This window comes from Heterodontus francisci, chromosome 10, assembly GCF_036365525.1.
Source record: "Heterodontus francisci isolate sHetFra1 chromosome 10, sHetFra1.hap1, whole genome shotgun sequence".
Classification (NCBI taxonomy): Eukaryota; Metazoa; Chordata; class Chondrichthyes; order Heterodontiformes; family Heterodontidae; genus Heterodontus; species Heterodontus francisci.
In genome coordinates, this window is record NC_090380.1 from 75,765,826 (window position 1) to 75,782,230 (window position 16,405).

A 16,405-nucleotide genomic window follows, 5' to 3' on the forward strand; every position below is an offset into this window, starting at 1 on the left:
TCCAACCAGTTTCACGGGTGATGGAACCGAAGTGGCCTGCCAGAGGTACGAGGCAAATTATTCTTATGGGGTTCTAAGGCACTTACCTTCTGGGAGAGCAGTGGACCTGCGGGAAGAACACAGAGCGAGGAGCGGATAAATAGAGCCCAAGGATTGTGGCCTAGAGCACTTACCTTCTGGGAGAGCAACGGAGAGGAGTCCAGGCCTGCCGGAGTTTGAAAACAAATTGAGCGGTGACATCACATGAAAGCTGCAAGGTAATTGGTTGGTGAGTAACTGCTGTTAGGGAATAACTTTAAATAGCTGAGTTGGTACACTACTGTTAGGGTGTGTGTGTAAATAGCTTAATAGGAGGGACCAGTGAGTAGCTGGGTTTTTTTTGTGTGAGGTTTATTTTAACTAGTGAACCGTATTGATCTTTAGTAGGATTTATCAGTATTAGTAAGGTTTTAATAATAATTCTAAGCTGTTGTAAAATTGGTAAGGTTTTTTTTAACAGTAGCAAAGGGTCAACTAATAAATAAAGAAATGGCAGGGTTGCTTCAACCTCGGGAGTGCACCTCCTGTGCTATGTGGGAGCTCCAGGATGCTTCCCATATCCTGGAGAACCATTTGTGCAGGGAGTGTCATCAATTGAAGCAGCTTGAGCTTCAGGTTTTGGAACTTGAGCGGCAGTTGGCGACACTGCGGTGCATCCATAAAGATGAGAGCTCCATGGATGGCACATTTATAGGTGTGGTCACCCCACAGCTTAAGATTGTGCAGGGAGAGAGGGAATGGGTAACCACCAGACAGTCGAAAAGAATCAGGCAGGTAGTGCAGGAGACCCCTGAGTGCATCTCACTCTCCAACAGGTATTCAGTTCTGAATACTGAGGAAAGTGATGCTTCACCTGGGGATTGCAGCCAGAGCCAAGTCCATGGCACCACGGATGGCTCAGCTGCACAGGGAGGTAAAGGGAAGACTGGAAAAGCCATAGTGATAGGTGATTCAATAGTCAGGGGAACAGACAGGCGTTTCTGTGGCCGCAGACGTGAATCCAGAATGATGTGTTGCCTCCCTGCTGCCAGTGTCAAGGATGTCACTGAGCAGCTGCAGAGCATCCTGAAGGGGGAGGGCGAACAACCAGCAGTCGTGGTCCTCATCGACACCAATGACATAGGTAGAAAGAGGGATATGGTCCTGCAGTCAGAATTTAAGGAGCTAGGTAAGAAATTAGCAAGCAGGACCTCAAAAGTAGTAATCTCCGGATTACTCCCAGTGCCACGCGCAAGTGAGTATAGAAATAGAAGGATAAGACAGATGAATGCATGGCTGGAAAGATGGTGCAGGAGGGAGGGCTTCAGATTCCTGGGACATTGGGAATGGCTCTGGGGGAGATGGGACCTGTACAGGCTGGATGGGTTGCACCTGAACAGAGCCGGGACTGAGTTCCTTGCGGGACATTTTGTAAGTGCTTTTGGGGAGGGTTTGAACTAGTTTGGCGGGGGGATGGTGATCTGAGGATAGACTCAGCTGGGACAAAATCTGAAATTAAAATGGAAGGTGGAAAATTAATGTATGAGTCTGGAAGACAGAGGAAACAAGGGTTAGAAAATAAAAAAAGAGTTTGGCAGTGCTCAAGGTTATCTATTTCAATGCAAGGAGTATAGCAAATAAAGCAGATGAGCTGAGGGCACAGATAGACACATGGCAGTATGATATCATTGCTATTACAGAAACATGGCTTAAGGAGGGACACGAATGGCAGCTCAACGTTCCTGATTACAGGGTTTTCAGACGCGACAGGGAAAGGGATCAGAAAGGAGGGGGAGTGGCAATTTTGGTCAAGGAAACTTCTTTTGGGCCTCCTTATCTCGAGAGACAATGGATACGCGCCTGGAGGTGGTCAGTGGTTTGTGAAGCAGCGCCTGGAGTGGCTATAAAGGCCAATTCTGGAGTGACAGGCTCTTCCACAGGTGCTGCAGAGAAATTTGTTTGTTGGGGCTGTTGCACAGTTGGCTCTCCCCTTGCGCCTCTGTCTTTTTTCCTGCCAACTACTAAGTCTCTTCGACTCGCCACAATTTAGCCCTGTCTTTATGGCTGCCCGCCAGCTCTGGCGAATGCTGGCAACTGACTCCCACGACTTGTGATCAATGTCACACGATTTCATGTCGCGTTTGCAGACGTCTTTATAACGGAGACATGGACGGCCGGTGGGTCTGATACCAGTGGCGAGCTCGCTGTACAATGTGTCTTTGGGGATCCTGCCATCTTCCATGCGGCTCACATGGCCAAGCCATCTCAAGCGCCGCTGACTCAGTAGTGTGTATAAGCTGGGGATGTTGGCCGCTTCAAGGACTTCTGTGTTGGAGATATAGTCCTGCCACCTGATGCCAAGTATTCTCCGAAGGCAGCGAAGATGGAATGAATTGAGACGTCGCTCTTGGCTGGCATACGTTGTCCAGGCCTCGCTGCCGTAGAGCAAGGTACTGAGGACACAGGCCTGATACACTCGGACTTTTGTGTTCCGTGTCAGTGCGCCATTTTCCCACACTCTCTTGGCCAGTCTGAACATAGCAGTGGAAGCCTTACCCATGCGCTTGTTGATTTCTGCATCTAGAGACAGGTTACTGGTGATAGTTGAGCCTAGGTAGGTGAACTCTTGAACCACTTCCAGAGCGTGGTCGCCAATATTGATGGATGGAGCATTTCTGACATCCTGCCCCATGATGTTCGTTTTCTTGAGGCTGATGGTTAGGCCAAATTCATTGCAGGCAGACGCAAACCTGTCGATGAGACTCTGCAGGCATTCTTCAGTGTGAGATGTTAAAGCAGCATCGTCAGCAAAGAGGAGTTCTCTGATGAGGACTTTCCGTACTTTGGACTTCGCTCTTAGACGGGCAAGGTTGAACAACCTGCCCCCTGATCTTGTGTGGAGGAAAATTCCTTCTTCAGAGGATTTGAACGCATGTGAAAGCAGCAGGGAGAAGAAAATCCCAAAAAGTGTGGGTGCGAGAACACAGCCCTGTTTCACACCACTCAGGATAGGAAAGGGCTCTGATGAGGAGCCACCATGTTGAATTGTGCCTTTCATATTGTCATGGAATGAGGTGATGATACTTAGTAGCTTTGGTGGACATCCGATCTTTTCTAGTAGTCTGAAGAGACCACGTCTGCTGACGAGGTCAAAGGCTTTGGTGAGATCAATGAAAGCAATGTAGAGGGGCATCTGTTGTTCACGGCATTTCTCCTGTATCTGACGAAGGGAGAACAGCATGTCAATAGTCGATCTCTCTGCACGAAAGCCACACTGTGCCTCAGGGTAGACGCGCTCGGCCAGCTTCTGGAGCCTGTTCAGAGCGACTCGAGCAAAGACTTTCCCCACTATGCTGAGCAGGGAGATTCCACGGTAGTTGTTGCAGTCACCGCGGTCACCTTTGTTTTTATAGAGGGTGATGATGTTGGCATCGCGCATGTCCTGGGGTACTGCTCCCTCGTCCCAGCACAGGCATAGCAGTTCATGTAGTGCTGAGAGTATAGCAGGCTTGGCACTCTTGATTATTTCAGGGGTAATGCTGTCCTTCCCAGGGGCTTTTCCGCTGGCTAGGGAATCAATGGCATCACTGAGTTCCGATTTGGTTGGCTGTATGTCCAGCTCATCCATGACTGGTAGAGGCTGGGCTGCATTGAGGGCAGTCTCAGTGACAGCATTCTCCCTGGAGTACAGTTCTAGGTAGTGCTCAACCCAGCGGTCCATCTGTTTGCGTTGGTCAGTGATTATGTCCCCCGATTTAGATTTGAGGGGGGTGATCTTCTTGATGGTTGGCCCAAGAGCTCTCTTCATGCCATCATACATTCCTCTGATGTTTCCGGTGTCTGAGGCCAGCTGAATATGACTGCATAGGTGTTGCCAGTAGTCGTTTGCGCAACGCCTAGCTGTTCTTTGTGCAGTACTTCTGGCTGCTTTAAGTGCTGCGGATGTTAAATCGCTGGGGGCTTTCTTGTAGTTCAAAAGTGCAATGCGCTTAGCGGCTATGACAGGTTCCAACTCTTCATTATGAGATTGAAACCAGTCTGCATTTCTCTTCGCACTTTTGCCGTAGGTGGTCAAAGCTGGCGTCTCTGATGTGATCAGAAAGGAGGGGGAGTGGCAATTTTGGTCAAGGAAACTACTACAGCTGTAAGGAGGGATGATATGTTGGAAGGTTCATCAAATGAGGTCATATGGATTGAGTTAAGGAACAAAAAAGGGGCAATCACACTGCTGGAAGTGTACTATAGACCCCCAAACAATCAGAGGGAGATGGAAGAGCAGATATGTAGGCAAATCTCTGAGAAGTGCAAGAACAATAGGGCAGTAATAGTAGGGGATTTTAATTACCCCACTATTAACTGGGATAGTTTTAGTGTGAAAGGAATTGAGGGAGCAGAATTCTTGAGGTGCATTCAGGAGAACATTTTTGCCCAGTATGTAGCAAGTCCAACAAGAGAGGGCGCAGTTTTAGACTTCGTTTTAGGAAATGAAGATGGGCAGGTGGAAGGAGCGGCAGTGGGATAGCATTTTGGTGATAGTGATCATAATTCAGTCAGTTTTAACATAATTATGGAAAAGGACAGAGATAGAACAGGAATTAGAGTTCTCAATTAGGGCAAGGCCAATTTTACTAAACTGAGGAGTGATTTAGCGAAAGTGGACTGGAAACAGTTACTTGAAGGTAAATCAGTGTCAGAACAGTGGGAGGCATTCAAAGGGAAGATTCAAGGGGTTCAGGGTAAACATGTTCCCACAAAGAAAAAGGATGAGGCGGCCAAATCTAGAGCCCTCTGGATGTCAAGGAGCCTACAGGGTTAGATAAGGCAGAAAAGGAATGTTTATGTGCGACACTGAGAACTCAACGCTACAGAAAGCAGAGAGGTGTATAGAAAGTGGAGGGGTGAAATCAAAAAGGAAATTAGGAAAGCAAAGAGAGGGCATGAAAGAATATTGGCAAGCAAAATCAAGGTGAACCTAAAGATGTTTTATCAATACATTAAGAGTAAGAAGATAACTAAGGAGAGAGTAGGGCCCATAAAAGACCAAAAAGGTAACCTATGTGTAGGAGCGGAAGATATTGGTATGGTTCTTAATTAATACTTTGTGTCTGTCTTCACAAAATAGGGGGACGATGTAGATATTGTAGTTAAGGAGGAAGAGTGTGAAATATTGGATGTGATAAACATAGGGAGAGAGGAAGTATTAATGGGATTAGCATCCTTGAAAGTTGATAAATCACCAGGGCCAGATGAAATGCATCCTAGGCTGTTAAAAGAAGCAAGAGAGGAAATAGCAGAGGGTCTGACCATCATTTTCGAGTCCTCACTGGATACAGGTGTGGTGCCAGAGGATTGGAGAATTGCTAACATTGTACCTCTGTTTAAAAAGGGAGCGAAGGATAGACTGAATAATTACAGGCCAGTCAGTCTAACCTCAATAGTGGGCAAATTATTGGGATCTATTCTGAAAGACGGGATAAACTGTCACTTAGAAAGGCACAGGTTAATCAAGGATAGCCAGCATGGATTTGTTAAGGGAAGATCTTGTTTGACCAACTTGATCGAATTTTTTGAAGAGGTAACAAGGAAGATAGATGAGGGCAGTGCAGTTGATATGGTCTACATGAATTTTAGCAAGGCTTTTGATGAGGTCCCACATGGCAGACTGGTTAAAAAAAAAATCCTGGGGGATCCAGGGAAATGCAACAAGGTGGATTCAAAATTGACTCAGTGGTAGGAAATAAAGGGTAATTGTTGACGGTTGTTTTAGCGACTGGAGGGCTGTTTCCAGTGGGGTTCCGTAGGGCTCAGTACTGGGTCCTCTGTTTTTTGTGGTGTATATTAACAACTTAGACATAAATGTAGGGGGCATGATCAAGAAGTTTGCGGACAGCACAAAGATTGGCCTTGTGGTAGATAGCGAGGAGGATAGCTGTAGGCTGCAGGAAGATATTGATGGTCTGGTCAGATGGGCAGAAAAGTGGCAAATGGAGTTCAACTTGGAGAAGTGTGAGGTGATGCATTTTGGGAGGTCAAACAAGGCAAAGGAATACACGATTAATGGGAAAATACTGAAAGGTGTAGAGGAAGTAAGGGACCTTGGAGTGAATGTCCACAGATCCCTGAAGGTAGCAGGACAGGTGGATAAGGTGGTTAAGAAGGCATATGGAATCCTTTCCTTTATTAGCTGAGGTATTGAATACAAGACCAGGGAGTTTATTCTGGAACTGTATAACTCATTGGTTTGGCCACAACTTGAGTACTGTGTGCAGTTCTGGTCACCTCATTACAGAAAGGATGTAATTGCATAAGGGAGGGTACAGAGGAGATTTACGAGGATGTTGCCAGGACTGGAAAAATGCCGCTATGAGGATAGGTTGGATAGGCTGGGGTTGTTCTCCTTGGAACAGAGAAGGCTGAGGGGAGATCTGATTGAAATGTACAAAACTTTGAGGGGCCTGGATAGAGTGGAGATGAAGGGCCTGTTCACCATAGCAGAGAGGCCAGTGACTAGGAGGCATAGATTTAAAGTGATTGGTAGAAAAATTAGAGGGGAGATGAGGAAAAACTTTTTCACCCAGAGGGGTCTGGAACTCACTGCCTGAAAGGGTAGTTAAGGCAGAGACCCTCAACTCATTCAAAAGGAGTCTCGATATGCATCTCAAGTGCCATAAGCTTCAGGGCTATGGACTAAATGCTGGAAGGTGGGATTAGAATTTCAGCCAGTACAGACACAAGCCAAATGGCCTCTTTCTGTGCCTTAAACCTTCTATGATTCTATGATTCTAAGTGCTCCATGGGACCCACAAAAATAGCTCGGCCACTTCCCCACGATCATGCCCCTGCCCCTCACCCCCACCCACCACTGGCAACTTACTGACCACCCAGGCCCGATCTTGAGATTTCAATCCAACAAGCTTGATCAGGATTCCTAGCTCGCTTGCCAAATTCAATTAAGGTGGCTCTTCACCACGGGAACACACAGTCAGTCACCCAAAAATCAAAATCAACCCCTTGGTATGCAGGCTTTTCTTCCTCAAAGTGCTTTGCTATTGCCTTGTTAGGTGTTGGGCACATTGGGCATGGGGTAGAACTCACATTTTTAAAAACCATCCAGAGTCCTGCCCTACAAGTGAGCTGGCTACAAATCACAGATGCATTCGGGTGGGCAATCCACCACAGGATAATGAGGCCTGGCATTAAAATCGCCTTGTCCTCACACTGATGATGTTGGGAAAGTGTGCCGCCTGCTCAAAAATCACTGCCAGTTGAAATTCCCCCTCTAATCTCTGCTTGAGTATTCTATATAGGCATTAACTTAAATATAAGTATGTCATTAACTCTTATTTTAGTAATCCTGCTCTCCTGAAGTAGCAAACTATTCTTGGCATATTGCTGGTAAAGCAGCCTAAGGGCATTTATTTATTTTTATTTTTATTTTTTATTTAGAGATACAGCACTGAAACAGGCCCTTCGGCCCACCGAGTCTGTGCCGACCATCAACCACCCATTTATACTAATCCTACACTAATTCCATATTCCTACCACATCCCCACCTGTCCCCATATTTCCCTACCACCTACCTATACTAGGGACAATTTATAATGGCCAATTTACCTATCAACCTGCAAGTCTTTGGCATGTGGGAGGAAACCGGAGCACCCGGAGGAAACCCATGCGATCACAGGGAGAACTTGCAAACTCCACACAGGCAGTACCCAGAATTGAACCTGGGTCGCTGGAGCTGTGAGGCTGCGGTGCTAACCACTGCGCCACTGTGCCACCCATGTGTGAACATAAAGGGTGGTTTTTCAGCTGTTTGTGGAAAGTTTCATTGCCCAATCCCGATACCAACTGATCCATTCCTGGAAGTCACTGAGTGACAACCCAAGCTGATTTTTCTCTTTCTAGCTCGGGGACACTGAAGCAAATATTAATGGCTCTTTCAAATGCCTAGTTGAGAACAGATAACTTTGCACAGGCTGGGAATTGATGATGGGACATGCTGGTTTTCAACGATCAGCACCAGACTGGGCAGTGCAACCAATTTATTCGAGTTCTTTGAAGAAGTAACATGTGCTGTGGATAAAGGGGAACCGGTGGATGTACTGTACGTAGATTTCCAGAAAGCATTTGCTAACGTGCCACATTGTGGAAAATAAAAGCTCATGGCATAGGGGGTAACATTTTGGCATGGATAGAAGATTGGCTAGCTAACAGGAAATAGAGTAGGCATAAATGGGTCATTTTCTGGTTGGCAAGATGTAATGAGTGGTGTGCCGTAGGGATCTGTGCTGGGGCCTCAACTTTTTACAATTTATATAAATGACTTGGATGAAGGGATGGAAGGTATGGTTACTAAATTTGCTGATGACACAAAGATAGGTAGGGAAGTAAGTTGTGAAGAGGACATAACCTATCTATATCCCTTTGTAGCCTCCTTAAGTGAGTGGGCAAAGATCTGGCAAATGGAGTATACTTTTGGAAAATGTGAAATTGTCCATTTTGACAGGAAGAATAAAACAGAAGCATATTATCTAAATGGTGAGAAATTACAGAGTGCTGAGATTCAGTGGGTTCTGGATGTCCCAGTGCATGAATCACAGAAGGTTAGTATGCAGGTACAGCAAGTAATTAGGAAAGCTAGTGGAATGTTATCATTTATTGCGAGGAGAATTGAATACAAAAGTAAGGAGGTTATACTTCAGTTATACAGGGCATTGATGAGACCACATCTGGAGTATGTGTACAGTATTGGTCCCCTTATCTAAGGAAGGATGTAAATGCGTTGGAAGCAGTTCAGAGAAGGTTTCCTGGACCAGTACCTGGAATGGGCGGGTTGTCTTATGAGGAAAGATTGAACAGGCTAGGCTTGTATCCGCTGGAGTTTAGAAGAGTAAAAGGTGACTTGATTGAAACATATAAGGTTCGGAGGGGTCTTTACAGGGTGGATGTGGAAAGGATCTTTCCTCTTGTGGGAGAATCTAGAACTAGGGGTCACTGTTTAAAAATAAGTGGTCACCCATTTAAGGCAAGGTATTCTTTCTCTGAGGGTCGTGAGTCTGTGGAACTGTCTTCCTCAAAAGGTGGTGAAAGCAGAGTCTTTGAATATTTTTAAGGCAGAGATAGATAGATTCTTGATAAGCAAGGGAGTGAAAGATTATTACGCGGGAATGTGGAGTTGAGGTTACAATCAGATCAGCCATGATCTTATTGAATGGTGGAGCAGGCTTGATGGGCCGAGTGGCCTACTCCTGCTCCTTATTCATATGTTCATATGTAAGCCATCTGGAAGAGCTCACTGGATTTAACTTTAAACATTTCAAAGTCAGTTTCAAACAAAGTATGAAAAATTATGATGCATTCTATCAAATACCTTCTCCTCAGCGATCATTAATATGTGTTCTGCAAAACAATATACCTGCTGCACTTTTGGGGAGAAATATTAAGTCATTAAACAGCCAGATATTGCAAACCACAAACATAATTAGAAAGAGAACAGAATGGTATACAACATACCAGATTTACTGCAATATCAGGCTTGGAAAGTTCTGGCAATAGACGAAAACATTCACTTTTTTTGTAATTGTTTTCACTTTGATACTTATTTGCACTTATCATTAATTGAGTGATGCATACTTTGTTCAGGGAACAGCAGCGAGTTAAGGTCCAGTTGTTGTGTTTGGGGCTTGCATAAGTTGATTTGCAACTTTTCAGTAACACTAACACAAGAATGAATGCCACAGATAAACCTCAACTGAAATACGCTTATTAATCAAACCCCATTCTCCATAGGAACACAAGAAACACTTGTTTTGCAATCTCTTGCTTTTATGATGTTGCATCATGTTTTTAGGATAAACCCCAAATTGTCCCGCTTTCTCCTCAAAACCATCCTCAAGTTCTACCATTGGAAATAGCTAAATACTTTTCTTTATTCAGTTTTTCCCCACTCCTCTCCCATCCTCTCCTGAAGGCATAAACTCATGTTGGGATACAGCTCCACATTATAGAAATATATAAAATGTTATGGTACAGAAGGAGGCCATTCAGCTCATTGTTTCTAATTCTACAGTGATTCTAGGTGTATGCTCAGCCAGTGAGTTTCAGCAGGTTATTCAAAGTCCAATTCCTGTGCTTACCAAACATCCATGTACTTTCCACTAGGACTTGGCAGATTCTGATCAGGAACGAGGATGCTGGGTATTTTTCCCCTCTGGAGCCCAAGGTTGGCAAGACCAGTTATATTACCCCTGCAGCCTGCTGCTTGAGCTGAGATGAGCTCATTAAACACAGACTGGGTGATGAAGCTGGGACTTTTCAGTTACAGGTCAATATCATGCTGGGCTATGCATTTACTATAATCCAAGTAATACAAAGCAGATTTAGCACTAACACTATTGGCTGCAATCAAATTTTAAAGTTTAATTTTAAATCACAACAAATAAATAAATGGTTCCTCAAGCTTTTATGCTCTTTTCCAAGTTCTCTTTTTTTGAGATAGTTTTAAGTATCTCTCAGGTCATTCCAGCGTGAAGGAACTAGTTAGCCGACAGCTAACAAGTCTAAAGTGTAAGTGGAACGCTCAAGAAAGCATACCAAACGAGAACTGAAAACTTCAGACCTTACAAAAGTACAGCAACATCTGAGAGTAAAATTCTAACCTTGAATTATTTTTAGATTTTCTTATGCCAAAGAAATGTTTTTTTGGCAGTCCTTAAATAATCTAACATTAATTTTCTACAATTTTTCATAATTTTGCAGTGATTTCCGTATTGTTGCACATTTTTTGCATGAGCAAACATTGTTACAATGAGTCACTTGTAACAATTATATTTACTGGAGTAGCAGTGTTGCATACATCATGATACACACCTTGCAAACTTTCCACAAAGTCCTGATGTATCACCTTGTCTAATAGCCTGACTTCTGAGAGATCACGATTTTCTTCAATCAGAAGCTTTACGATTTCTTGTCCAAGAAATCCGTTCCCTCCTGTAACTAGGTAGATATCTCCAACAGCAGGCATCATGTTGCTTGAATGTACCATCAGTGTTGTGAGCTGACTGTTGAATTAAAACTGCTCTGCCTCTACTGTGTGATGGCTGCTAACTCCTATTTATATACCTGCGTTAACCTTGAAATACTTCCCTAGATTGATACTTGAATAGAAATGATTCCAGTTGTGTTCAGCAATTCAAGGATTGCTACATCTGTTACCCTGACTATTCATTCAGAGGCTATCAGCAAGGACAAATAACTTCTTTCGTAAATTATCTGTCAAATTCATGGCCACAATAGGTAATGTATAAAAACTTGCTCAATAAAGAAAATGAGGCCAAAGTAAATCATTTAGTTTAGTTTAGTGATACAGCACTGAAACAGGCCCTTCGGCCCACCGAGTCTGTGCTGACCATCAACCACCCATTTTTATACTCTTCTTTGGCCTCCTTATCTCAAGAGACAATGGATAAGCGCCTGGAGGTGGTCAGTGGTTTGTGAAGCAGCGCCTGGAGTGGCTATAAAGGCCAATTCTAGAGTGACAGGCTCTTCCACAGGTGCTGCAGAGAAATTTGTTTGTCGGGGCTGTTACACAGTTGGCTCTCCCCTTGCGCCTCTGTCTTTTTTCCTGCCAACTACTAAGTCTCTTCGACTCGTCACACTTTAGCCCCGCCTTTATGGCTGCCCGCCAGCTCTGGCGGACCCTGGCAACTGACTCCCACGACTTGTGATCAATGTCGTAGGATTTCATGTCGCGTTTGCAGACGTCTTTAAAGCGGAGACATGGACGGCCGGTGGGTCTGATACCAGTGGCGAGCTCGCTGTACAATATGTCTTTGGGGATCCTGCCATCTTCCATGCAGCTCACATGGCCAAGCCATCTCAAGCGCCGCTGACTCAGTAGTGTGTATAAGCTGGGGATGTTGGCCGCCTCGAGGACTTCTGTGTTGGAGATACGGTCCTGCCACCTGATGCCAAGTATTCTCTGGAGGCAGCGAAGATGGAATGAATTGAGACGTCGCTGTTGGCTGACATACGTTGTCCAGGCCTCGCTGCCATAGAGCAAGGTACTGAGGACACAGGCTTGATACACTCGGACTTTTGTGTTCCGTGTCAGGGCGCCATTTTCCACACACTCTCTTGGCCAGTCTGGACATAGCAGTGGAAGCCTTTCCCATCCACTTGTTGATTTCTGCATCTAGAGACAGGTTACTGGTGATAGTTGAGCCTAGGTAGGTGAACTCTTGAACCACTTCCAGAGCGTGGTCGCCAATATTGATGGATGGAGCATTTCTGACGTCCTGCCCCATGATGTTCGTTTTCTTGAGGCTGATGGTTAGACCAAATTCATTGCAGGCAGCCGCAAACCTGTCGATGAGACTCTGCTGGCATTCGTCAGTGTAAGATGTTAAAGCAGCATTGTCAGCAAAGAGGAGTTCCCTGATGAGGACTTTCCATACTTTGGACTTCGCTCTTAGACGGACAAGGTTGAACAACCTGCCCCTTGATCTTGTGTGGAGGAAAATTCCTTCTTCAGAGGACTTGAAGGCATGTGAAAGCAGCAGGGAGAGGAAAATCCCAAAAAGTGTGGGTGCGAGAACACAGCCCTGTTTCACGCCACTCAGGATTGGAAAGGGGTCTAATGAGGAGCCACCATGTTGAATTGTGCCTTTCATATTGTCATGGAATGAGGTGATGATACTTAGTAGCTTTGCTGGGCATCCAATCTTTTCTAATAGTCTGAAGAGACCACGTCTGCTGACGAGGTCAAAGGCTTTGGTGAGATCAATGAAAGCAATGTAGAGGGGCATCTGTTGTTCACGGCATTTCTCCTGTATCTGACGAAGGGAGTACAGCATGTCAACGGTAATCCCACACTAATCCCATATTCTTACGACATCCCCACCTGTCCCCATATTTCCCTACCTATACTGGGGGCAATTTATAATGGCCAATTTACCTACCAACCTACAAGTCTTTTGGCAGGAAACCGGGGCACCCGGAGAAAACCCACGCAGACACAGGGAGAACTTGCAAACTCCACACAGGCAGTATCCAGAATTGAACCCGGGTCGCTGGAGCTGTGAGGCTGCGGTGCTAACCACTGCGCCACTGTGCCAGATTTAGATTCAGCACTTTTATTTAAAGACACAATGGTAGAAATATGTCAGGTGCTAGGTTTCGGGCACGAAGGCAGTGATGTGGGATACTGTAGTCAGGCATGGGAGCCCTCCAGAAAACCCTGGATCCACAGCAGCAATTATTTTAAGCTTATCATCTTTTAGCAGCAGTCCCCAGTAAGCACTTAAGAATGCTTAATGGTTGAACTTTATAGCCAATGAGTTATTTTACCTTTTCTTTGTTAACAGTTTTGTTAACATCAATGCTAATTGCTCACACCTAAAACAAAGGGCCAATTTCAACAGCTGGCCACCCATTGCTCATCTGAACAACAGGCAGCCAGCAATTGAAATTCAGGGCAGGGAACCCCAGCTGCTCCGTTGACACCCAAGGTTGTCTCAATGCAACTTTCCGGTACCAGTTGTTCAGTCGACTACCCAGTAGTTCATAAATGGACAATTGGGGAAGTAGCTCACAAACAGCAAAAGAAATTTATAATTTTCATTTTGGTGGGTTCAGGAAGAGGACTCTTGATCCTCCTGATCCACCAGAAAATACTCTGGCTGGCAGCCCTTTTGAAGTCCCCATCCAGGATTGCCTACCCCCTCCCCAGCCCAGACACTGAAGATGGCTCAGTGTGTGAGCCCCAGCCAATTTCCCACCCTCCCACAATGGATAAGCTGCACTGGTGTAGCCATTTGGTGCCCGCAGCTCGCCAGTGGTATGTTATTGAAGCTCAGGCCTCAAAAGTGAAGTATTAGGTGAGGTCAGAATAAGAGGGAAAGTAATAAAGTCTAAATTAGAGTTAATGTGCATGTATGTGAATGCGCAGAGTGCGGTAAATAAGGTTGATGAGCTGCAGGCGCAGATAGCCACAAGGAAGTATGACGTTGTGGCGATAACGGAGACCTGGCTCAAAGAAGGCCAGGACTGGGTACTTAGATATTCCTGGATACAACGTGTTTAGGAAAGATAGGAAAGATAGGAAAGGAAGGGAAGGGGGAGTGGTGGCAGTTTTGATTAAGAACATTGCAGTGCTGGAAAGAGAGGATGTCCCAGAGGGGTCAAGGACAAAATCTATTGTGCTAGAGCTGAGGATCAAAAAAGGTGCAATTATATTGCTCGGTGTAGTCTATAGGTGATGCAGAGGTTATGATAGGTACACAACATCAGAGACGCCATCTATGAGTCAGCTTTGACCACCTACGGCAAAAGTGCGAAGAGAAATGCAGACTGGTTTCAATCTCATAATGAAGAGCTGGAACCTGTCATAGCCGCTAAGCGCATTGCACTTTTGAACTACAAGAAAGCCCCCAGCGATTTAACATCCGCAGCACTTAAAGCAGCCAGAAGTACTGCACAAAGAACAGCTAGGCGTTGCGCAAACGACTACTGGCAACACCTATGCAGTCATATTCAGCTGGCCTCAGACACCGGAAACATCAGAGGAATGTATGATGGCATGAAGAGAGCTCTTGGGCCAACCATCAAGAAGATCACCCCCCTCAAATCTAAATCGGGGGACATAATCACTGACCAACGAAAACAGATGGACCGCTGGGTTGAGCACTACCTAGAACTGTACTCCAGGGAGAATGCTGTCACTGAGACTGCCCTCAATGCAGCCCAGCCTCTACCAGTCATGGATGAGCTGGACATACAGCCAACCAAATCGGAACTCAGTGATGCCATTGATTCCCTAGCCAGCGGAAAAGCCCCTGGGAAGGACAGCATTACCCCTGAAATAATCAAGAGTGCCAAGCCTGCTATACTCTCAGCACTACATGAACTGCTATGCCTGTGCTGGGACGAGGGAGCAGTACCCCAGGACATGCGCGATGCCAACATCATCACCCTCTATAAAAACAAAGGTGACCGCGGTGACTGCAACAACTACCGTGGAATCTCCCTGCTCAGCATAGTGGGGAAAGTCTTTGCTCGAGTCGCTCTGAACAGGCTCCAGAAGCTGGCCGAGCGCGTCTACCCTGAGGCACAGTGTGGCTTTCGTGCAGAGAGATCGACTATTGACATGCTGTTCTCCCTTCGTCAGATACAGGAGAAATGCCGTGAACAACAGATGCCCCTCTACATTGCTTTCATTGATCTCACCAAAGCCTTTGACCTCGTCAGCAGACGTGGTCTCTTCAGACTACTAGAAAAGATCGGATGTCCACCAAAGCTACTAAGTATCATCACCTCATTCCATGACAATATGAAAGGCACAATTCAACATGGTGGCTCCTCATCAGAGCCCTTTCCTATCCTGAGTGGTGTGAAACAGGGCTGTGTTCTCGCACCCACACTTTTTGGGATTTTCTTCTCCCTGCTGCTTTCATATGCGTTCAAATCCTCTGAAGAAGGAATTTTCCTCCACACAAGATCAGGGGGCAGGTTGTTCAACCTTGCCCGTCTAAGAGCGAAGTCCAAAGTACGGAAAGTCCTCATCAGAGAACTCCTCTTTGCTGACGATGCTGCTTTAACATCTCACACTGAAGAATGCCTGCAGAGTCTCATCGACAGGTTTGCGTCTGCCTGCAATGAATTTGGCCTAACTATCAGCCTCAAGAAAACGAACATCATGGGGCAGGATGTCAGAAATGCTCCATCCATCAATATTGGCGACCACGCTCTGGAAGTGGTTCAAGAGTTCACCTACCTAGGCTCAACTATCACCAGTAACCTGTCTCTAGATGCAGAAATCAACAAGCGCATGGGTAAGGCTTCCACTGCTATGTTCAGACTGGCCAAGAGAGTGTGGGAAAATGGCGCACTGACACGGAACACAAAAGTCCGAGTGTATCAGGCCTGTGTCCTCAGTACCTTGCTCTACGGCAGCGAGGCCTGGACAACGTATGCCAGTCAAGAGCGACGTCTCAATTCATTCCATCTTCGCTGCCTTCGGAGAATACTTGGCATCAGGTGGCAGGACTATATCTCCAACACAGAAGTCCTTGAAGCGGCCAACATCCCCAGCTTATACACACTACTGAGTCAGCGGCGCTTGAGATGGCTTGGCCATGTGAGCCGCATGGAAGATGGCAGGATCCCCAAAGACACATTGTACAGCGAGCTCGCCACTGGTATCAGACCCACCGGCCGTCCATGTCTCCGTTATAAAGACGTCTGCAAACGCGACATGAAATCGTGTGACATTGATCACAAGTCGTGGGAGTCAGTTGCCAGCATTCGCCAGAGCTGGCGGGCAGCCATAAAGACAGGGCTAAATTGTGGCGAGTCGAAGAGACTTAGTAGTTGGCAGGAAAAAAGA

General features: G+C 45.8%; 1 protein-coding gene across 1 annotated transcript in view; it reads right to left on the reverse strand.

The window, feature by feature from the left end:
* Nucleotides 1-11,242, reverse strand: part of hsd3b1 (hydroxy-delta-5-steroid dehydrogenase, 3 beta- and steroid delta-isomerase 1) — a 36,314-nt gene extending 25,072 nt beyond the window's left edge. Inside the window, exon 1 of the mRNA XM_068040797.1 lies at nt 10,891-11,242. Coding sequence (XP_067896898.1) covers nt 10,891-11,065 — 175 coding nt within the window. The 5' untranslated portion in view covers nt 11,066-11,242. The remainder of the gene's footprint in view (nt 1-10,890) is intronic.
* Nucleotides 11,243-16,405: the final 5,163 nt, after the last annotated feature.